The sequence below is a fragment of the Urocitellus parryii genome, chromosome 2 (genome assembly GCF_045843805.1).
Source record: "Urocitellus parryii isolate mUroPar1 chromosome 2, mUroPar1.hap1, whole genome shotgun sequence".
In the NCBI taxonomy this organism is placed as follows: domain Eukaryota; kingdom Metazoa; phylum Chordata; class Mammalia; order Rodentia; family Sciuridae; genus Urocitellus; species Urocitellus parryii.
The window spans coordinates 92,077,591-92,101,784 of NC_135532.1; the positions used below are offsets into that span (position 1 = coordinate 92,077,591).

General features: G+C 37.9%; 1 protein-coding gene across 1 annotated transcript; it reads left to right on the forward strand.

The window, feature by feature from the left end:
• Positions 1 to 494: 494 nt before the first annotated feature.
• Iho1 (interactor of HORMAD1 1) lies at positions 495 to 23,205 on the forward strand. The gene is made up of 7 exons (XM_026384063.2): positions 495 to 550; positions 2,222 to 2,396; positions 3,502 to 3,665; positions 9,428 to 9,476; positions 9,669 to 9,756; positions 21,445 to 21,548; positions 22,057 to 23,205. Exons 1-7 carry the CDS (start codon positions 495 to 497, stop codon positions 23,203 to 23,205), a joined length of 1,785 nt encoding a protein of 594 aa, XP_026239848.2.
• The last annotated feature ends 989 nt before the right edge of the window (positions 23,206 to 24,194 follow it).

Below are 24,194 nucleotides of genomic sequence, written 5' to 3' on the forward strand. Positions count from 1 at the left end.
GGCAAATTTCCAGTTTCATAGGTGATTTTGAGCATTCCCTGGTGTCAAGTGGGAATTTGTATATTTTTTTCTCTCTCTCTTTTTTATTTCTTTTTACATTTTTTAAATACTGGGAATTAAACCCAGGAGCACTCTACCACTGAGCTATACACCAAGACCTTTTATTTTACTTTTTAAATTTTGAGACAGAGTCTCACTAAGTTGCTGAGGCTGCTGTTGAACCTGCAATCTTCCTGCTTCAGACTAAGTCTCTGGAATTACAGGCATGCATCATTGCACCCAGTTGTGTGCAATTTAATGATAGAAGATAACCTATTTTTGGCACATAGGTAACACAAACTTTCATTAACTGGATGGGAATGTAACTGCTGAAATGTCCTCATTTACATGTAGTAAGATTACTAGTAAAATTACTTTTCTTTGGAAAATATTATATCATGTTAACCTTCTTAATTAATATTCCTCTGTTCTTTTAATAGAGATAATCATAAGAAATGAATTTTAATGTCTGGAACATCAAAGAGATGCTCAGTATTCCTTCAGGCCCAGGGTAAGTTTTTTGGCTATATTCTCTGATACTTAAGATAACTTAGGGGTTGTGGTTATAGCTGAGTAGTACAGCGCTTGCCTAGCATGTGTGAGGCACTGGGTTCCATCCTCAGCACCAAATAAAAATAAATAATTAAAAAAAAATGTATTGTGTTCATCTACAATTAAAAAAGAGAGACTCTTATTGATTCTAGAAAGAAGGTCCCCTTCCTATTGGGTTGTAGTGGTAGAAATGCTGTGTACTATCTCTTCTAATCCTCTGTCACCATTGCTCCTTCTTGTGTCTTTTTCCCATTTTTTGATTACAAAAGTGATGTTAATTCATATGTTTACTGAGCAATGACTTTTTACCCTGCATTGGGCCTACGGATTGGACCTATGAGAATCAGACATAGTCCAACATTTGGAAACTGACCTTAGTTGGGGCAACTCTATTGAAGTAGTAAGGAATAAAATCAAGTCAGTGTTCATATATATGTTTGATTGTGTGTGCAATTTTTAGGTACCATGGAAATAATAGTCACTCCAGCTGCTGGGTGTGATGGTGCCTGCCTGTAATCCCAATGACTCAGGAGGCTAAGGCAGGAGGCTGAGGCAGAAAGATTGAAAGTTCAAAGCCTCAGCAACTTAGCGAGGCCCTAAACAACTTAGTGAACCCCTGTCTCAAAATAAAAAATAATGGGGCTGGGATTGTGGCTTAGCAGTAGAGCATTTGCCTAACAAGTACAAGGCACTGAGTTTGATCTTCAGCACCACATAAAAATAAATAAATAAAGGTATTGTGTCCAATTACAACTAGTAAATAAATAAATTAATTAAATAAAAAGGGCTAGGTCTGTGGCTCAGTGGTTAAGGGCCCCTGGGTTCAATCCCAGGTACTAAAAAAAGAATATTTAGTCCTAATTGAAAGCAATTGTAACCATTTTAACTATAGCCCTTATCTTGTTGGCCCTAATTGTAAAATCAGCCAATCAACTCCTCTAATCAGGGCAAAGGGCAATGCAGTGTTAGGGATATAAAATTGCCCACCCAAGGGTACTTGCTAGCCAGGTTCCCTAGCATGTCTTGTGGCAGAAGTAAAGTTTGCTTTGCCCACATTCTTTCAAACACATGTTTGATTTCTTGCAGAGCCTGAGTATTTCTAACACTGGTTATAATAAAAATGTGTGGCATTCAAAATATTCTTGTGTGGTGTGTGTTGTGGTGCCAGGGATCAAACCCAGGACCTTGAGCATGCTAGACAAGTGTTCTTCTACTGAGTTCTATCTCCAGATCCACACTCCCTTCTTCCCTCTCTCCTTCCCTCCTCCTTCTTTCTTTTTCTTTCTTTTGTTCTTTCTTTCTTTTTTCTTTTCTTTTCTTTTTTTTTTTTTGAGACAAGGTCTAGCTAAGTTGCTTAGGGCCTTGCTAAATTGTGGAGGCTGGACTCCCAACTTGCAATCTTCCTGCCCCAGCCTCCTGATTAACTGGGATTAGAGGCCAGGTCCACCGTGACCAACTCCAGCTCCTTTCTTGTGCTTCTTTGTACATATTACTGGCCATGTACAGAGGGCTTAAAAGTCAGAGTAAGTTAGCCCTGTGCCCAGGATATTCTGAAGTAAACACTTGTAAATTATGATTTCATTGTTTAGGTTATATGTCCACTTAATATATTTATCTTGCTTAATTTTAGGACTACTAAGTCATCTAACTGGAATAATAATCAGACTGATTATACTGCTCTCAGTGATTCTCAGTTCCTCTTTGGATCTCAGTTTTGTCCAGAAAATTCAGAGACCCTGTCAGCACCCTTGGATTTCAGTGCCCACTTGAGACATTCAAAACAGTCACAACAGAATTCTCTGGATGTGAGTCTGATTTCCAGAATTTCTCTTCATGTATTTTATACCAATATATAGTAGAATCATACATTTTTAAAGCTACTATAGATTTGACTTGGTCGTCTGAAGTGAACAAAAAATAATAATACTTGCAATTTCTTCTCTTACCCAAATGATATAAAATACTGTTAGTCCCTGACTGCTTCTAGGAAAAGGCTTATACTGCATACATTTCCTAAGTCTAGTCATACTAATTTTTTGTGAAAATTTGTAAGAAAAAAATTTACATACAATAGGAATAAAGTAACATAAATTTTATATTAAATAGACTTTTTCCTAAGAAACTTCACATACTTTGTGGATTTCAATTAACTATACTACATTTTTTTTTGGGGGGGGTAATGGGGGTTGAACCCCGGGGCACTTAACCACTGAGCCAAATCCCCAGCCCTTTTTAATATATTATTTAGAGACAGGGTCTCATGGAGTTGTTTAGGGCCTCACTAAGTTGCTGAGGCTGGCTTTGAACTTGTGATCCTTCTGCCTTAGCCTCCCAAGCCACTGGGATTACAGGTGTGTAATCTGCACCCAGCTACATTATATTATTGATGAAGGAAGAAAATGAGGATTTTTGAGGGCCAAGTTAATGAATAAGGGCCAGGAGAGGGAACAGTCTCTTGAATCCTTGAATACAGGAAATGGTTCACCATATGATGTCATGACCATTGTCCAATCCATGTCAAACTTATCAATAGGTATTTTAATTCACTAGCAGATAAAATCAGCAAATCTAGTTAAACTTATTCATTTAAAAACTTTAATACATCATCTCAGAGATAGCATAAATAATTTTCTGTTGTTGCCTGTAAATTTATGCAATTAATTTTAAAGCAATCTTAACTGATATTTTAAATATCTTTGCTGGTAAGGTAGAAACCCTATTAATAGAAAGAGTTGTTTTATTGTAAATATAATTTCCTGTTAGACACAGAAATTCAAAAAAGTTACATGCTATATTGTTTTTAGCAATAAGGTTGGAACTTAAATATGATTCTGAATTATACAGAAAATAGTGAATGTTATGCATTTTTATGTTTGAAATGCTATATTGATTTTTTTGTTCATTTAACAGAGTGAACCTAGTATTTTCACAAAGTACCAGACAAAACCCCAGCTCTTTGCAGGAGATACAAAAGATATAGGCCTATTTTCTCTTCCTTTGCCAGTTGGAAAGTCAAAAGGTCTTTTGACACAGTTTGAGGAGAAAAACAAAAGGACAAAAGATCAATGTGACAGGTATGCAACATTTTCAAGTGAATAAGGCAGCCTGTGTTTTTCTGAGGGAAACAAAAGGGAGTATCAGTAATCAAAGAATTAAATTTCAATATGATAGCATGTATTAATGTTCTCCAGAGAAACAGAATCAATAAGATTTATATGTATATAGAGAGAAGAAGAGACAGAGACAAAGAAAAAAAGTTACAGAGATTGACTTATTATATGAATTGGCTCATGAGATTGTCTAGACCAAGAAGTGCCATAATCTGCTATCTGCAAGTTAGAGAACCAGGAAAGCCACAGGTATAACTCAGTCTGAGTCAGGAGGCCTGAGAAGGAAGGCGAGTGGTGGCTGCTGGTACAAGTCCTGGAGTTTGAAAGCCTGACAACCAGGGGCCTCTAATGTCTAACAAGATGGATATCCCAGCTCAAGAAGAAGGAGTGAATTTGCCCTTCTTTTATCTTTCTGTTCTATTTGGGCCTTTAACACATTAGATGATGTCCATGTACATTGATAAGGGTTATCTTCTGTACTCATCTTACAAATTCACATGTAATCCTTAGACAAAAACCTTCATATACACACCTATAAATAATGTTTCATAAGCTATCTGGACATCTCTCAGCCTATTTAGCTTGACATACAAAATAACTCTTATTCTAGGCATGATGGCCCACGCATGTAACCCCAAAAACCTGGGAGGCTGAGGCAGAAGGATCGTGAGTTCAAAATCAGCCTCAGCAATTCAATAAGGCCCTTATCAACTCAGAGAGACCCTATCTCAAAATAAAAACTCAAAAAGGGGGTGGGTGCTGGGGATGTGACTCAGTGAGTGGTTAAGTGCCCCTGAGTTCAATCTCCAGTACCAAAATCAATCAATCAAACAAACAAAATAACCTCTGCCTTGTTCTTTTTTTAAAATTTTATTTATGTTATAGTAGAATGCATTTTGACATATACTACACAAATGGAGCACAACTTCTCATTCCTCAGTCTGTACTTAGTTCAGAGTTACTCCAGTAGTGTAATTATACATGTAAATAGGATAATAATGTTCATTTCTTTCTACTGTCCTCCCCATCCCCATAACCCACCCCTCCCCTTACTCCCCTCTACACAAACCAAAGTTCCTTCATTCTTTCCTATCTCCCATCCCCCGACCCCTCTATGGATCAGCATCCACTTATCAGAGAAACCATTCAGCTTTTGTTTTGGGGGGTTTGGCTTATTTCACTTAGCATGATATTCTCTAGTTCCATCCATTTACTTGCAAATGCCATAATTTTATTCTTCTTTAAGGCCGAATAATATTTCATTGAGTATATGCACCGGATTTTCTTTATCCATTCATCTGTTGAAGGGCATCTATATTGGTTCCATAGTTTAGCTATTGTGAATTGAGCTGCTATAAACATTGATGTGGCAGAGTCACTGTAGTATGCTGATTTTAAGTCCTTTGGGTATAAACCCAAGGAGCGGGATAGCTGGGTCAAATGGTGAACTCATTCCAAATTTCCTGAGGTATTTATCTCCATACTGCTTTCCATAGTAGTTGTACCAATTTGCAGTTCCACCAACAAAGTATGAGTGTACCTTTTCCCCCACATCCTAGCCAACACTTATTATTGCTTGTATTCTTGATAAGTGAATTGAAATCTTAGTTTTGATTTGCATTTCTCTAATTGTTAGAGATGATGAACATTTTTTCATATGTTTGTTGATTGATTATATTTCTTCTGTAAATTGTTCATTTCCTTAGCCCATTTATTCATTGGGTTATTTGGGTCTTTTGCTATTATGTTTTTGAGGTATTTTAAAAATATTTTTTTAGTTGTAGATGGATACAATATCTTTATTTTATTTATTTTTTTAATGTGGTGCCGGGGATTAAACACTGTACCTCCTGCATGCTAGGCAAGCACTCTACCACTGAGTCACAACTCTGGCCCAGTTTTTTTTTTTTTTTAAGATTTCTTTTTCTTCCTTTTTTTTAACATTTTTTTTTAACACAATGCCTTTATTTTTATGTGGTGCTGAGGACCGAACTAGGGTCCCGCCCATGCTAGGCGAGCGATCTACCGCAGAGCCACAATCCCAGCCCCTGGCCCAGTTTTTAAGTCCTTTATATATCCTGGATATTAGTGCTCTGTCTGAGGTGGGTGTGGCAAAGATTTTTTTCCCATTCTGTAGGCACTCTCATCATATTATTGATTTTTTTTTTTTTTTTTTTGCTGAGAAGAAGTTTTTGAGTTTGAATCCATCCCATTTATTGATTCTTGATTTTACTTCTTGTGCTTTAGGAGTCTTGTTCAGGAAGTCAGATCCTAAGCCAACATGATGAAGATTTGGGCCTACTTTTTCTTCTGTTAGGCCCAGGGTCTCTGTTCTAGTGTCTAAGTCATTAATCCACTTTGAATTGATTTTTGTGCAGGGTAAGAGACGGAAGCTCAATTTCATTCTACTACATATGGATTTCCAGTTTTCCCAGCACCATTTGTTGAAGAGGCTATCTTTTCTCCAATGTATGTTTTTAGTACCTTTGTCTAGTATGAAATAACCATATTTATGTGGGTTTGTCTCTGTGTCTGCTCTTTTTTACCATTGGTCTACATGTCTATTTTGGTAAATACTATGCTATTTTTGTTACAATTGCTCTGTAATATAGTTTAAGGTCTGATATTGTTATGTCTCTTGCTTCACTCTTCTTGCTAAGGACTGCCTTAGCTATTCTGGGTCTTTTTATTTTTCCAAATGAGTTTCATGATTGCTTTTTGTGGTTCTATGAAGAATGTCATTGGGATTTTTTTTTTAATTTTTTTTAAGAGAGAGAGAATTTTTTAATATTTATTTTTTAGTTTTTGGTGGACACAACATCTTTTATTTTTATGTGGTGCTGAGGATCGAACCCAGCACCCCGCACATGCCAGACAAGCACGCTACCGCTTGAGCCACATCCCCAGCCCTGTCATTGGATTTTTAAAGGAATTGCATTTAATCTGTATAACGGTTTTGGTAGTATGGCCATTTTGATTATATTAATTCTGCCTATCCAAGAGCATGGGAGATCTTTACATCTTCTGAGGTCTCTTCAATTTCTTTAGTGTTCTATAGTTTTCATTATAGAGGTTTTTTACCTCTTTTGTTAGATTGATTCCCAAGTGTTTTTTTTTTTTTTTTTTGAGGCCATCCTGAATGGGGTGGTTTTTCTAATTTCTCTTGCAGAGGATTCATCACTTATGTATAGAAATGCATTTGATTTTGTGGATATTGATTTTATATCCTGCTACTTTGCTGAATTCATTTATTAGTTCTGGAAGTTTTCTTGTGGAATTATTTGGATCTTCTAAATATAGAATCATGTCATCAGCAAATAGTGATAGTTGGAGTTCTTTTCCTGTTTGTATCCCTTTAATTTCTTTCATCTGTCTGATTGCTCTAGCTAAAGTTTCAAGGACTGTTGAATAGAAGTGGTGAAAGAGGATATCCCTCTCTTGTACCAGTTTTTAGAGGGAATGTTTTCAATTTTTCTTCACTTAGAATGATGTTGGCCTTGGGCTTAGCATAGATAGCGTTTACAATGTTGAGGTATGTTGTTTCTACTATTCCTAGTTTTTCTAGTGTTTTGAACATGAAGAGGTGCTGTATTTTGTTAAATGCTTTCTAGCATCTATTGAGATAATCATATGATTCTTGTCTTTAATCTACTGATGTGATGAATTATGTTTATTGATTTTTGTATGTTGAATCAATCTGGCATCCCTGGGATGAACCCTACTTGATTATGGTGTACTATCAATATGTTTTTGTATGTTATTTTCCAGAATTTTACTGGGAATTTTTGCACTATGTTCATCAGGGATATTGGTCTGAAGTTTTCTTTCCTTGATGTGTCTTTTTTAAAATTTATTTCTTTAGTTGGACACAATATCTTTTATTTATTTATTTTTATGTGGTGCTGAGGATCGAACCCAGAGCCTTATGCTAGGCGAGTGCTATACCACTGAGCCACAATCCCAGCCCCTTGATGTGTCTTTTGGAATCAGAGTGATACTAGCCTTACAGAATGAGTTTGGTAGGGTTCCCTCCTTTTCTATTTCATGGAATAACCTGAAGAGTATTGGTATTAATTCTTCTTTGAAGGTCTTATAGAACTCAGCTGAGAATCCATCTGGTCCCTGGCTTTTCTTAGTTGGTAAGCTTTTGATGGAGTCTTCTATTTCCTTGCTTGAAATTGATCTGTTTAAATTATGTATGTCCTTTTGATTAAGTTTGAGCATATCATATGTTTCTAGAAATTTGTCAGTGTCTTTAGGATTTTCTATTTTAACAGAGTATAAATTTTCAAAATAGTTTCTAATTATCTTCTGTGTTTCAATAGTGTTTGTTGTGATATTTCCTTTTTCATCATGAATTTTAGTAATTTGAGTTTTCTCTCTTCTTCTTTTCATTAGGGTGGCTAAGAGTTTATCAATTTTATTTATTTTTTCAAAAAACGAGCTATAGCCCAAGCCCTCTGCTATTTTTAATTTCTAATTTCTAGGTACTATTTCTCGTTCTCTGCTTTTATAATATAACAACTTTCACTTCTTAAATTCTTAATTTACTTTTTTCATTTTAAAGCTTTCAAGCAATATCCCAATCTTTCTCACATGGAGAATATGGTTCTAGATTTTTTTGGGTTTTTTGGTGGGAATAGAACTCAGGGTCCTGCACATGGTAGTCAAGTACTGTACCACTGAATTACATTCCCAGTTATGAAAATTCTTCTGTTAAAAAGTCAGTCTTGGGGCTGAGGTTGTAGCTCAATGGTAGAACACTTGCCTAACATGGGATAAAAGTTGATTAACAACTTAAAAAAAAAAAGTCGGTCTTACAGAATAGCTAACAAAATTAATATGAAGAGTTGTCATATTTGGATATCAAAATTTGATTTTTTATTTGTGTTTTATAGATTAAAGAAGCAAAATCTGTAGAATTTCATTAATGACAGTCTATGTCTTCATCTTTTTAAGAATATGATATTTAGCAGGGCATGGTGGCATATGCCTTATAATCCCAGCTACTCCAAAGGTGGAGGCAGGGAAATTGCAAGCTTGAACTCAGCCTGAGCAACTTAATGAGATCCTGGGTCAAAATAAAATAGATAGATAGATATATTGATAGATAGATAGATAGATAGATAAAAAGAGTTGGGGATGTAGCACAGTGGTAGACCACTTGCCTAGCATGTGTAAGACCCTGGATTCAATCCTTAGTACTGGAAAAAAAAGGAATGGAATGTTTATTTGAGAAATATGTCATAATTTCTTTTTCATTGAAAATTAATATTTTCCCTAGAATTGTCTGTATATTAATTTCATTATTTTGGTCAACATAATGGTAAGACAAAGATGTGTTTAGGAATTTTGGACTACTAGAAAAAAAGCACTACTGCTGAAGCCAGTGTTGATGTAAAAATGAAAGGTGGTCTTTCCTTCTCTAGTAACTACTTTGTTGCTAGAATTCACTCTTATTTAAGATATATATATATATTGTTAATTTTAAAAATAAAAATGTGATTTGCCTTGGAAACAGTCACAATTAACATTCTCCTTTTTTAAAAGGAGAATTAACATTCCCCCCAGCTGGCACTGAAGTTTCTCAGGTTGAATCACCAACTCTGATCAGTATTTTGATGCTATACTAGATGGACACCTGCCATATTCATGGAATCAATTCTGTTACATGTTGTTTCAATATTTCACAAAGCTTTGTTGTTTTTCTTTTTCTCCTATTCTAGTGAGACTCTATACAACTTTGTTTCCCAGGTCAGAGAAAGCATTCATAGGGTAAGTATAGCTACATTTTAAGGAGTTAGAGCATCTTACATCTTAAGAAGTTTAGTAACTATACTGTCTTGTCTTTAGTTCTTGTAGAATCACAATTTTTAAATACCCTTATTGATCATTAAATGACAATTCTCCAAGTTAGTAAAATAAGGCAACAGTCTGTGAATGTTTTCTTAATTTTGGGTTTCTTAGTTGCAGACGTCTGTGGAAAAGTCTGAGGAACATCTCAGTTCAAGAAGCCAATCTATTTTGGATTCTTTGGAGAATGTGGCTAAGACATGTGAGTCTCTCATGTTTGTATTTATCAGCAGAAGGTATTGGCAAATGGTGAACATGAACTTTCTAACCCTAGCCAGGTTTCCAGGAGTGTGATTCCACATAGTGTTTCACATGAGATGTGGGTGCATGAGGTTAGCCCTAAAGAGATGGGCAGTGGGATCTACATCTTTGGTCCCACAATGCCTTTGGTGAAGCACTAATCCTTTACCAGGTAACCCTGCTGTCTCAGGGCAGGTATCTCTACAGAGGGTTCTTATCTCACTGCCTGAAGTAAATCAGCAGCCTCCCTGAGTCTCAGATGAATTGGTGGCTGTGCTACCAATAGAGACACTACCCACTTAGGAGTTAGAAATATTCCAGTCACCTGCTGTCCTTCTTGTTGCCTAGGTTTCAGTGAGAGTTGCTTTTAGTAAATCACAGCATCACTCTCAATTTTAGCTGCAGTTTATAAAAACCCCTGCTCCCTTAATTAGTGATTTAAATGTGATTGAAATCATTGTTCTGGACCTTATAAGCATAGGAGACGAATACATATTTCTCCCTAAGTAGAAACTTCTCTAGAACCACTAATTTCTAAAACAAATAGAAAATAGATGACTATACCTCTGTATCATTTTTGCATTTGTCTGTTTATTTTTTATTTGAAACAAGTTGAAATCAATTTATTCAAATGCATAAGATGAATTGTTCATGATTTACAAAAAGCAATGCCTTTGTGTGGCTTAGAAATTAATCCCAATCTGACTGCAAAGAAACACTACTCTGTCTTCTGGCTTCCAACCTGGGTATCCCACACACAGGGCAACTGTACATTGGAAACTGGTTCTGGAACCCTAGGACTGTTACCCCCATAAGAAATAGCAAGGCAGATAACAGAAGCAAATTAAGGATGCTTCCTTGTATAATGTGATAGAATAACTCATTTGTAAGTTGCTAAGAAAAGCACTCTGTTAGCTTTCTGTTGCTAGGATAAAATATCTGAAGTAATCAACTTATAGGAAGAAAGGTTTATTTTGGCTCACAACTTCAGAGGCTTAAGCCCATTTGGCCCTGTTGCTTTGGACCTGTGGTGGCACATTCCACAATGGAATCGTGTGGTTGAAAGGGCTTATTTACTTCATGATAGTTGGGAAGCAAAGAAAGAGACAGGGAAGGGCCAATTCCTCATACTTCCTTCAAGGGCATGTTTCTGATGACCTATTCCTTCTAGGCTCCCCTCCTAAAGGTTCCACCACCTCCCAATTGTGCCATAGACTGGAAACCAAGCTTTTAACACATGAGCCTTTGGGATACTCTCTCAAACCATAATGCATTCTTGTTTTGTTCTGCATTTAAAATTATATATTCCAGCTACTCAGGAGTTTGAGACCAGTTTGAGACCAGCCTCAGCAACTTAGCAAGGTCCTAAGTAATTTAGCAAGACTCTGTCTTCAAAACAAAAAACTATATGAAGTATGAAAAGGAGAGTTGCAGCAAATTGTGGTATTTAAGTCCCAGAAAAAGAAATGGAAGTGCCAAACATCCCAATATGAGATTAAGAAACAGAAAACACTAGAAATTAATTCTGATCTTTGGTCCTTAATGATTCCTTCCTTAACTTTCCGAGGGTAAGACTCAGGAGGACCAACACTGAAAGAGCAAACAACAACAAATATATTGGCATCATATTAATTAGAAGGCCATGGTACTGAGGGTATAGCTCAGTGGTAGAATGCTTGCCTAGCATGCACAAGGCCATGGGTTCAATCTCCAACACCCCCCGACACACACACATACAAACACAAAGAACAAACAAAAAGATCAAAAGGGAAAAAATATAAATCCAGGTCATTCTTGAAAATAGGCACAGGTAGCCTGTTCAGAATTATTCTTTTTTTTTTTTTCTTGTAAGTAATGATCAGGAATAGAAAAGCCAGCTTCAGCAACTTAGTGAGGCCCTAAGCAACTCAGCAATAGAAAAGCAATCAGATAAATCTTCTATCATATGATGGCCAGGCCCTCACTCACTGTACTCACATCAAGAAAAGGAGAAGTAAAGTTATTATGTGAAAGTGCTGTCTTGTGTTATGTGCCTCGTGCCTTCATAGAGTAAGATCATGAAATCTTTTCTCAGTCATAGTCTGCCTGCCCAGACAGAAGCATCACTGAAGCCATCTAATCTAACTTCAATTCTTCATCTGAGGATACAAAGGACCAACATAATAAAATTATTTACCCTACTTTACTTTTGAGTTTAGGTGGATCAGTTAAGTGGAGTATAGTATTACTTCTGTTGAAAATTAATTATCTATATGATCAATAGGAAAGTAAAAAGGAGTAACTGATATCAAAAAAATTAAAATTCATATATAAATCAATATGTTAAGTGTGATGATTAAATCATAAGAAACTAGAAGAAAACATGGACAGCATTTTTATAATTTTACATTGTGAAAAAAGCCTTTTCAAGCAAACCATAAAAAAATTGTTAAGAGAGGCTGGGGTTGTAGCTCTGTGGTAAGGTGCTCACCTAGCACATGTGAGTCCCTGGCTTCAATCCTCAGCACCATATAAAAATAAATAAAATAAAAGTATTGGGTCCAACTACAACTAAAAAAATAAATATTTAAAAAATTGTTCAGAAAGGTAAGATCCACTTATATGAACATGATGAAACAGAAATATCTGTTCACTGTTATGGATAGGTACTATTCATGTGCATAGTTTGCTCCAGGACACATTTGCAGGGGGATGCATCCAGCCAGTGAAAATTGGGAAAGATGTTTCCCCCAAAAGGGAAGAGGACTAACGGGTCTCCTGTTATATAGGGTGGTTCCCAGATCTTTCCTCTTTCTCTCAGCAGCACAGCAGGGAGAACAGAACTAGAGAGTGAAAGGAAAATTGCTGTCATCAGTGCAAATACAATTTTTTCCTAGTTGCATCTCTGAATTGAGCACTTAAGCTGCTAAAATAGAAATGATTTTTTTTAAATGCTTAACATGTAAAAAGAGATATGGTCCAGAATATAGAAATGGATTTTAAATGGGATTTTTACACAAAAACTAAAAATACCTGATGTTTATAGTCAAAGCAGAAATGACATGAGTTTTCTAGAGAACACACACACACACACACACACACTCAGGATTCATAATATATACATGGAAAAATACATAAAATTCCAAAAACTGCTTCAATTAAATCTAGGAAGTTGGGTTAAGGTCTGCATGGAAGAGACTGAATCATCAGTTGTTAAGGATTTGAGGGTTTTTTATGATTTGTTTTTTGAACCCAGGGGTGCTCAGACATTGAGCCACCTCCCCAGCCCTTTTATATTTTTTATTTTGAGACAGGGTCTTTCTAAGTTATTAATAGGACCATGCTAAATTGCTGAGGCTGGCCTCAAACTTGTAATTCTCCTACCTCAGCCTTGCGAGTCACTAGGATTGCAGGCATGTGTGACCACACCCTCCCTGTGGTTTTGAAGGGTTTTGTTTTGTTTGTTTTGTGGTGCTAGAGACCCAGTTCAAGTCTTTGTACATGGTAGGCAAGTACTGTACCACTGAGCCATATCCTAAGACCTTGGGTTATTTTCATAATTAAATATTTTCTTAAAAATGGATAGAATTTGGGCTGGGGTTGTGGCTCAGTAGTAAAGAGCTTGTGTAGCAAGCACTGGATTCAATTCTCAGCACATATAAATAAATGAATAAAATAAAGGTCCAATCAACCAAAAAAAAAAAAAAGAATCTGGAGGTAATGAGCTTGATACAAAAGCTCCAGTAAAGAAGAATCCAAATGTGTTTCCTTGGGAACAAGGACAAAATATGTATGACAGACAGATGCTTTCTGAGCCCTTAATCAAGAATTGAACACTTTGCTTGGTTTTCTTATCCTCTGCTTTTGTGAAGATAACTAATATCCACTGTTGAGAAAAAACAAAAACTTGCTATTTAGGAACTCTTCTAGGGAAGGATAATTACATATGCCTACATGGATGTCTGGAAAATATTTTTGTGTTTTTCTGGGGTTTTTTGTTTTTATTTTTTGGTACCAGGGGTTGAACCCAGGGGTACTTAACCACTGAGCCACATTCACAGCCCTTTTTTTTTTTGTATTTTATTTAGAGACGGAGTCTTGCTAAATTTCTGAGTGTCTCACTAAATTGCTGAGGCCACTGGGATTACAGGAGTGTGTCACCACACCTGGCTAGAAAATATTTGTTTAAGAACAGGAATTCCATACCTAAATAAGTATATAGTCTCTTTCTAATTGATCAACACATGGAATTGTACTTGTGTTGAGAAGTAGGAGAAATTTGCTTTCTCAAATATTCTTTTTTTTTTTAAGAGAGAGAGTGAGAGAGGGGAGAGAGAGAGAGAGAGAGAGAGAGAGAGAGAGAGAGAGAGAATTTTTTAATATATATATATATTTTTTTAGTTCTCGGTGGACACAACATCTTTGTTGGTATGTGGTGCTGAGGATCGAACCCGGGTCGTACGCATGCCAGGCGAGCGCGCTACCGCTTGAGCCACATCCCCAGCCCAACAAATATTCTTTTTAAATTGAAGAATTTGGATGTAATTTTATTATTGAATTGTTCCTTATTTTTGCTGCAAAGCTGTTACCTCCCTGTATAAAAATAACACCAGTCAGGCATGGTGGCACATGCCTGTAATCCAGCATCTCAGGGGGCTGAGCCAGGAGGATCATGAGTTCAAAGCCAGGCTCAGCAACTTAATGAGGCCCTAAGCAACTCAGCAAGACCCCATCTCTAAATAAAATATAAAAAAGGGCTGGGGATGTGTTGTGGCTCAGTGGCCCCTAGTGGCCCCTAGGTTCAAGTTCAATCCCCAATACAACCCCTCCAAAAAAAAAAAAACCCACAAGCATATATATATAGCAAAATTATGATAGTAATTATTATTACTATATAATTAAAAAAAAACTTTTCTCCACTCCTAGTTATTTCCAGTAGGAAGATCATTCAATATTTTTTATACTGGAGATAGGAACTTTTGGCTTAGTGACAATAGAAATGAAATTGAATAAAGCAAGCATGAATATATAGGCAAGATAAGAGGGTAACTGGGGCTTCAACTGAAGTGAGCAGCACCAATGAGGAAGCTGACTACTCTGTGATAGGAGATACAAGCTTTTATTGATTTGTCGCAAGGAGCATGTTTCCAAAAGATGTTTCTTCTTATGCAAAATTTAGACTATAAGCAATCATGGAATTGTCCTAGGACTCTTTATAGGTGGTGCCATCATTCTATGCAAACATCCTGGCGTTGTGACTTGATCTGAGCTTTATGTTAGGGCTGAAAGACTTTGGGTACTTGGGCTGATATAGCTCCTGAAAAAGCACAAGGTTGCTTTTTCATATCAGCTCCAACAGAAAACATACCCATGTGCAGAGCCAAGTAGAGGCTGAATTCAAATGTTAAGGCTGAAAAGGGGACATACATAGCATGAATACAGAAATCCCATACTATTCTCCCATCAGATGTCTGCAGGCTCAACTTAAGAGATGGTGTTCTTGGGGCTGAGGCTGTGGCTCAGCAGCAGAGTGCTCACCTAGCACGTGCAAGGATCTGGGTTTGAACCTTAGAACCACGTAAAAGTAATAAAATAAATGTATTGTGTTCAACTACAACTAAAAAATAAATATTTTTTAAAAACAGTGTTTTTCAGAAAAGGTGGCCTTCAAATCCCTGAAAAGTAACCTAGGAACCATTATCATCATCATTACCGACATGTCAGAGATATCATCAAAACTGATGTGAATGCCAGGCACCGTGGTGCATGCCTATAATCTCAGCAGTTTGGGAGGCTCAGACAGGAGAATTATGAGTTCAAAGCCAGCCCCAGCAAAAGCGAGGTGCTAAGCAACTCAGACCCTGTCTCAAAATACAAAATGGGGCTGGGAATGTGGCTCAGTGGTCAAGTGCCCCTGAGTTCAATTCCTGGTAGCCACCCGCCCCTCCCCAACAACAACAACAAAAAAACTAGTGGCAAACTAATTTAAAGTATTGCCCAGCTGTCTGACCTACAAAATTAGTGACTTTTTAAGTTGACTAAGAGCAAGTGAATCTAGGGCATTTATTTAGGTTTTCCCCTAGTAACAATTTTATCTTGTACCAACATTCTGCTTCTGTGTTTTATCAGGGTCTCATGATGGGTTTAGGAAAAGAGTACAAAGAGTAGAGAAGGAACATGCTATGCTGTAAAGGTTAATGGTTTATTGTGCCCAATGGTTTTTCATTGCCCCAGTCTTTGTCTCATAATGGTAGTCCCTGATTGTCTAATTTTGACTCAATCCAGGGATAGATGTTATCTTCCTACCTCAGCCTCTAGGTTGCTGGGACTACAGGTGAATGCCACCACTTCCAATGAAAAGTTTTTGTTGTTGGGGTTTTTGTTTAGTTTTTCTGATACTAGGAATTGAACTCAGAGACCTAGCACATTCACATTCTAAGCAAGCACTCTACTACAAAGCTACATCTCTAACCCTTTTATTTATGTTTAAGGCATCATTTTTTTATTCTTCATTTGTTTACTTCTTCATGCACTTTTAAGATTTTTAACAAAAACGTGTTCATAATATACTTCCAAAATGTTGGTCCCAGGCATCAACAACCACCCCTTCAAGCTATTGCTGTAATCTTTTTTTTGGGGGGGGGATTTTACCAGGGATTAAACTCAGGGGGCACTCAACCACTGAGCCACATTCCCAGCCCTATTTTGTATTTTATTTAGAGACAGTGTCTCACTGCCTTCAGAGCCACTGGGATTATAGGTGTGCACCACCATGCCTGGCTCACTGCTGTAATCTTTTTTTTTTAATATTTATTTTTTAGATGTAGTTGGACACAATGCCTTCATTCTATTTATTTTTATGTGATCTGAGGATCAAACCCAGGGCCTTGCATGTGCTAGACGAGCGCTCTACCACTGAGCTACAACCCCAGCCTCTCATTGCTATAATCTTAAGAATGAGTGAGTCCTTTTTTATTTTATTTTGAGACAGGGTCTTGATAAGTTGCCCATGCTGGCTTTGAATTTATGATCCTCCTGCCTCAGCTTCCCGAGTAGATGAGATTATAGGTGTGCACTACTGTGTACTGCATTTTTCTTTTTCACTTCCAGTCTTGAATTCATTTTTTTTCTGGGTATTGTGCTTTGATGATGCACATATCCCAGCAGCATTTCGAGAAAAGGTACACGTGATACCTTGCATGTTTGAAATGTCTTCTATTACTATTTGAATTCCTTGTGTTTATTTGGGATATTGTTGTTATTATTTGTGGTACTGGGATTGAGCCAGGCAGGGCCTCATATATACTAGATTCTAGAAAAGCACTCTACCACTGAGTTTCATCCCTAGCCAACCCCCGTCCCCATTTTTTTTTTTTTCCTGGTACTAGGGATTGAAGAACCAGGTGTGCTTAACCACTGAGCCACATCCCCAGCCCTTTTATTTTTTAATTTTGAGACAGGGTATTGCTAAGATGCTTATGGCCTCTCTAAATTGCTGAGCCTGGCCTTGAGCTTATAATCCTCCTGCCTCAGCCTCCTGAGTCACTGGGATTACAGGCATGTGTCACCACACTTTGCTAGCCCATTTTATTTTACTTTTTAATTTTATATTTTATTATTTTTATTTTACTGTGCCACTGGGAATTGAATCAAGAACCTCATACATGCTAGGCAAACACTCTAGCACTGAGCTACATCTCTAGCACTTCTTAAATTTTGAGATAGGATGTTTCTAAATTGCTTAGGCTGGTCTCAAACTTTCAATCCTCTTGCCTCAACCTCAGAATTCGAAGACATTGCTCATTGTCATCAAATTCTAGACTCATTGTTGAAATGTCTGATTCTTTTTTTAATCTTTCCTTGTTATTCTGATAATTAACCAAAACAGTGCCATATACCATAAGATAATTTAGTAAAGTGGAAGAAATTAATAGAAAGTATAATGTGGGGAAATTCCATTTTAAAACCAACACAGAAAATAGTATCTAGGAATAAACTTAACAGTGACACAAAACTCATTTTTTTCCCCTTGGCTTTGGGTTTTATGTCTTTGTTAGAAAGGCCTTTCCTATTACAGGGTTATACATAACTTCCCTTGTTGCCTTTTGGTAGTTTACTTAATTATACTAAGATTATTAATCTAACTAGAATTTATGCTAATATGAAACAACTGAAATGTAAACCTACTTTTATGATGGGAATTATGTTTTATTTCAATGAGAAACTCTGAAGTAAGTCAACTAGAACTTCAAAGATTTTTTAATTTAGTTATTGGGGGTAGAACTCAGTGGTAAGATAATTGTATCGCATACATAAGGACCTGGATTCAATCTCCAGCATGGCAAGATAAAAATAGTACATTATTTAATATCTCACACCTATAATCACAGCTACTCAGGAGGTGAAGGCATGAGGATTGCCAGTTTGAAGCCAGCCCTAGCAATGTAGTGAGTAACGATAAGAGTAATGTAGTGGTAAATGGCTCTGGATTCAATCCCAGTATCATACAAACAAACAAACTTTTATTTAGGTACTGTTTGGTAAATCCCTGCCCTTTGCTGATAAGTGATATAAAGAGACAAGAGACAGATGAATACTGTAGTTAGAGCTGAGCATGGTGACACATGTCTATAACCCCTGTGGCTCATGAGGCTGAGACAGGAGGATCACGAGTTGAGGCCAGCCTCAGCAACTGAGTGAGAACCTGTCTCAAAATAAAAAATGGGATGAGAATGTAGCTCAGTGATAGAGGAATCCCCAGTAAAACACACACACACACACACACACACACACATACACACACACTAAAATAAAATTGTAGTTAAAACTCAGGGCCTATGGGCTGGGGATGTGGCTCAAGCGGTAGTGTGCTTGCCTGGCATGCACGCGGCACTGGGTTCGATCCTCAGCACCACATACAAATAAAGATGTTGTGTCCGCCGAAAACTAAAAAATAAAAAATTCTCTCTAGGGGCTGGGGATGTGGCTCAAGCAGTAGCGCACTCGCCTGGCATGCGTGCGGCTTGGTTTGATCCTCAGCACCACATACAAAAAAAAAACAAAGATGTTGTGTCCACCGAAAATTAAAAAAATAAAAATAAACATTAAAAAATTCTCTCTCGGGCTGGGGATGTGGCTCAAGCGGTAGCTCGCTCGCCTGGCATGCGTGCGGCCCGGGTTCGATCCTCAGCACCACATACAAAGATGTTGTGTCAGCCGATGACTAAAAAATAAATATTAAAAAATCTCTCTCTCTCTCCCTCTCTCTCTCTCTCTCTCTCTCTCTTTAAAAAAAAAAATTCTCTCTCTCTCTCTCTCTCTCTCTTAAAAAAAAAAAAAAAAAAAACACAAAAAACCCAGGGCCTAGCACTGGGAGTGTAACTTAGTGGTAGAAAACTACCCTACACATGCACTAGGCCCAGGGTTCTATCCCCAGCACTGAAACGAAGAAAGAAAGAAAACAGGATTTACGTACTTCTGAGTACTTCCATTTATTGGGATGAGTTAAAGAACTCTAATGTTGCCAAATTGTTTTTTAGTCATCTAAAATGAAAAAATTTTGTTAAGAATCCTGAAACATTTTAGATAGTTATGAACAGACAAAAAAGAATATATTATGTACTATTCCTGGTTATTTATAAATTGTACTTAGTACGCATTTAGATGTATGTGAACTGAAAATATTTGCAGTGTGTTTACCAAAGTAGAAAAATCTAAAAGAAGGGTTTTGAAATAGCCATTACAATTCTTTATTCTCTTCTGATAGAGTTTGAAATGTGCCTGAATAAGATTAAAAAGAACATCTGGCCAGTTGCAGTGGCTCATACCTATAATCTCAGCAGCTCGGGAGGCTTAAGCAGGAGTATTGCAGGTTCAATGCCAGCCTCAGCAACTTAACAAGATCCTGTCTCAAAATAAAAAATAAAAAAGGGCTGCAAGTGTGGCTCAGTTAAGTGTCCCAGGATGCAGGGTAGGGTGGAAAACTTCTGATTGTTTCTAAACTCAATCATATTTCTATGATATAAATATAAAGCTGTATGCTTTAATATTCTTTCTTTCGCTCTCTCCCTCTTTTTTTTTTTTTTTTTTGTGGTGCTGACGATGTTAGGCAAGTACTCTGCATGTGAGGCAAGCACTCTACCAACAGAGCTATATCCCCCTCACTTTAATATTCTTAACATGATTGTGGTTTTATTTAAGTAATTTCTGATCTCTGTTCTGCATTTTCACCCTGCAGTTTATCATTCAAATCACTGAAACAGTTCTCCTTTTAAAGAGCAAAATGCAAGCTGGTGCTGTGGCACAAGCCGGTAATCCCAGTGGCTCAGGAGAGTTCAAAGTCAATCTCAGCAACAGCGAGGTGCTAAGTGTATTTTATGTCTCTAAGTAAAATACAAAATAGGGCTGGGGATGTGGCTCAGAGGTCAAATGCTCCTGAGCTCAATCCCCAGTACCGAAAAGAGAGAGAGACAATTCAATCATGCCAATTCTTTGCTTAACTGTATCAGGGTATCAGTCTTAGAATCAAGTCCACAAATCTTGACATGGCAGAAATACCCTTCTGTCCAGCTGTGACCTGCCTCCACTCAGGCTACTTGGTCCCATGCTTACCATGCTTTAGTCATGCTGAATTCTTGGTAATTCTTTTGGAACATGCTCTTTTTTACTGTTGGTGCCATTCTTTCCTCCATGATTTAATACTTTAGGTAAAATAGAAATACCTTAGGGAAGTCTTATTTCATCCCTAAATTTGACTAGTCTGTCTATTACCAGAAAAGGAATTAGTTGGACTAAGGTGGTAGTTGTAGGGAAGAGAGAAGTGACAGAGATACAAGTAGGAATACTCCAAGCTGAGGGAAGGCCAAAGATAAGAAATGGGGAAGGAGAAGTAAGCCCTTGTTAGCCATTTTAAAGATCTGAACTGCCAAGCACTGTGGCACGTGCCTATAATCCCAGTAATTTGGGAGGCTGAGGCAGAAGGATTACAAATTTCAGGCCAGCCTCAGCAACTTAGAACCTATCTCAAAATAAAAAGGGCAGTTATGGGTCTGGGATTGTAGCTTAGTGGTAGAACATTTGCCTGGCCTGTGTGAGGCACTGGGTTTGATCCTCAGCACCACATAAAAAAATAAAATAAAGGTATTGTGTCCATCTACAAGTTAAAAAAAAAAAAGTTCTTCTCTTTAAAAAAGGCGGGGGGGGGGAGGCAGTTATGTTGTAGAGCATCCATGGGTTCGATCCTTAGTACCACAAAAAAATAAAGAAAAATTTGGATTTTGTTCAATGGCCAGTGGAATGCAATTGAACCAGTGTCAGAGGGGGCAGGATAATATGTTTATTCTATAAACATCATTCTTGGGCTGGGGGTGTAGTTCAGTGATAGAGCAAGTGCTCTGAGTTCTATCCCCAGCACCACAAAACAAACAAACAAAAAAAACCCACTCTCATGACAGGGCCCAAGGGCATCAGATTCTCAGGGTCCTCTATAGATGCCAATCCAGGCTAGAATCTTCTCAGGGAAAGAGGGAAATAGAGGCTGTGAAGAAAGCACTCTGTTCTAGAACAGAGTCTCCTGAGTGCTAGAAGAGAAGGTTCAATAGTCCATGTCAGTGTGGGCAGGAGGTGTATACCACAGTCATCATGTGGTGAATTGTCATTTTTTTGTATTTAGTGCAAGATACTGCACGGTCCCAGAGTGACCTGATATTTGAGGCAGTGCAAGAGAAAAGCAATGTGGAGCAAGCTATTCTTGAGATACAGAAGAAATTTGAAACTGTAAGTATAAACCCCAACCTTTTCACTAAGACTCAGAGAATTACCTTTAAAGTTGTGAAATTTTGGGCTGGGGTTGTGGCTCAGCAGTAGAGTACTCGCCTAGCACATACAAGGCTCTAGGTTCAATCCTCAGTACCACATAAAAACAAATAAATAAAATAAAGGTATTTTATTTATTTTTTTATGTAAAATACAAAATAGGGCTAGGGATGTGGCTACAACTAAAAACTAAAAAAAAAAAAAAAAAAAAAAAAAAGTTGTGAAATTTCAGCAAAGACCAGAGGTCTGCACAAGCCTATTAGAAAAGAACTTGGGTATAGGCTATTTTCCTTCCCCAGGGTTCCTTGGTAGGATGTAGGGCCCAGGATCCTGTTCCAGAGTATAGTTATCTTTACCCTGTGAGGAACCCTGAAAGGGACATGACTTTGTCCAGTGGTTTGTTCTCACATTTTATTGTGCACTCTGACTTATATTCCATCACTCTCTTTTTCTCACTGCTTTTCCCCAGAGTCAAGCAGAGTTTATAGAAATGAAATCCAACCTGGAGAACCTGGAAGTTTTAGTTGCCCAGCAGAGTAAGGACTTCCAGCAACTGTGTGAACAGCTAGACCAGCTGAATGTGCCCAGTGTCCTAGCAGAACTGAAGAGATTGATCTTGGTGCCTCAGATACCTGAGCATGTGAAAGACAACACTTCTCAGACTTCACCAAGTCTGACCCAGAGCCTCAATTTCACCAGGCAGGAAAAATATGCCTCTGAGGAGCTGGTTATGTGGCAGGCCCAGGCTCACACTGCTGCAGGAAACCCAAGTACAGGCTCCCTAGTGACTAGGGAATTTGGTATCATGGGTGAGGGAGCAAAGGGTGATGCTCTCCAGAAAGAGGTTGCACTGCCAGCCCTTTGGCCTTGTAAAGGAAATGAGCATGTAAAGGACAAGTCAGTACAGACTAATTGCAAAAATTGGGCAATTACTAAAGCAGATTCCAAGAACCATGGCTCCAGAATCCCAGGCCATAAAGTTCTTGGTGACAGTGACCTGCTTTACCAAGGAAATTCACAGCTCATATCCCTGGATTTACACAACTTTGCAATGAGCATTACGAATCTCTGCCCAGAATATCAAGCAAAAAGCATATTCTCTTGTGCCCCTAGTGAACAGTTGGAAACTGAACAGAAAGGCAGGACTGTAGAAAGAGGGAGGAAATGCAAAAGGCAGCCGACCAGGAAAACCCAGAGAGGCAGGTTTGCAAGGAAGAGAGAACAAACCCCAAGTAAGACCTGTATTTTCAATTATAAATATCAGAATCCCCAGTCTCCAGTTTCTGATGAACGAATTCCCCCTACGGAGCAGCAGGAACCCCTTGCTCAGCCTCTGCATCTGCGGGGTCCCAGAAGCTCCATAAAATCAGTCTGCCATGTTCTGGGAGGAACTGTCAAGTCCAGTAAAATAGCACCAGCAGTGCAAGAGAGCCTCTCAAAGTTTCCTGAATGTTCTTCCCAAAACAAAGATCTGCATTCCAGTAGCTCCCAGGGGGACCACCAAATGCGCTGGTTCAGTGACCTCAACCTTGGAAATTCAGAGTCTCCTCCATGCAAGGAGACAGGGAAGAATTTGCTCTATGACCTGGGTTTTGATAGCAGTGATGATGACTTCTGACCATCCAACAGTGACTTCAGTTGGTTTATTGAGCTCAGGTAGAAAGACAAATTGGAGAATTCTTGACTGGTTGATAGGGTGAGAGGCCTTGCTAGGAAGGGCTCAGTGGGAGGCAGGGGTAGGATCAACTCTCTGGGTATCAGATTTTGCCTATGACAAGGGCATAACAGACAAATGCATCCTTAATTATTGGAATGAAATGTAGAGACAGTGGTCTCCAGTGGTGATAATATGAAACAACAGCCTGGTGGTGGGGGCATTGGGAGAGAGGGTACTTGGTGAAAGTGGGGAGAGCTTCCTTGAATATTGTGTAGCAGAGGGGCTCTCATGAAACTGGTACTGTGGCAACATGACTTCCAAACATCATATTTATCATCTTCAAAATATTGCCTGCACATGATCAATACCTTTCCAGACCTTGGGATTTTTTTCTATCTTGATCTAGTTATATTAGAATTTTCATTGTTTAACCAGTGGGCATATTATACAGGACACATTAAGTCAGTCTTCTGCTGAACAGTATTAAGGCTGCCAATGAAAGAGAGGTAATATGCACAAAACTACTGTTCAGAGCACTATAGTTCTAAGCCACATACATAAGATTTTCTTCCGTGTTTCTTTTGTAATAAAAAAAACCCTTTAAAAAGTATGTATTTTTTTCATTAAGTTTATTGAACTGACCCCCCCAGTTCAATTTTTTCTAAAACTTAAGAAAACAAATTGACAAGATACCATATTTTTATTTATTCGCTCTCATAAATGATTTGAATAAACAACACCCCATTCAAACTGGTTTTTTATCCTATTTTCTAAGAAAGTGAAAATCCTCATGGGATGAAAAATTTCAAGGATTTGTCCATTTCCAATACAACTCAGTGGCCTCAGTGTAAATGACACCTTAAACCCTAACCCTAACTCAGTGACACCAGGGCCACGAGGTTGCAGACTGAGTTGCCAAAAGACTGTTTCAGAAAGCAGTCATTCTTGAT

Coding starts and splice junctions, on each gene's coding strand:
- Iho1 (XM_026384063.2), top strand. CDS start 495: ATGAATTTTAATGTCTGGAACATCAAAGAGATGCTCAGTATTCCTTCA. Junction 551..2,221: donor AGTATTCCTTCAGGCCCAGG/GTAAGTTTTTTG, acceptor GCTTAATTTTAG/GACTACTAAGTCATCTAACT. Junction 3,666..9,427: donor ACAAAAGATCAATGTGACAG/GTATGCAACATT, acceptor CTCCTATTCTAG/TGAGACTCTATACAACTTTG.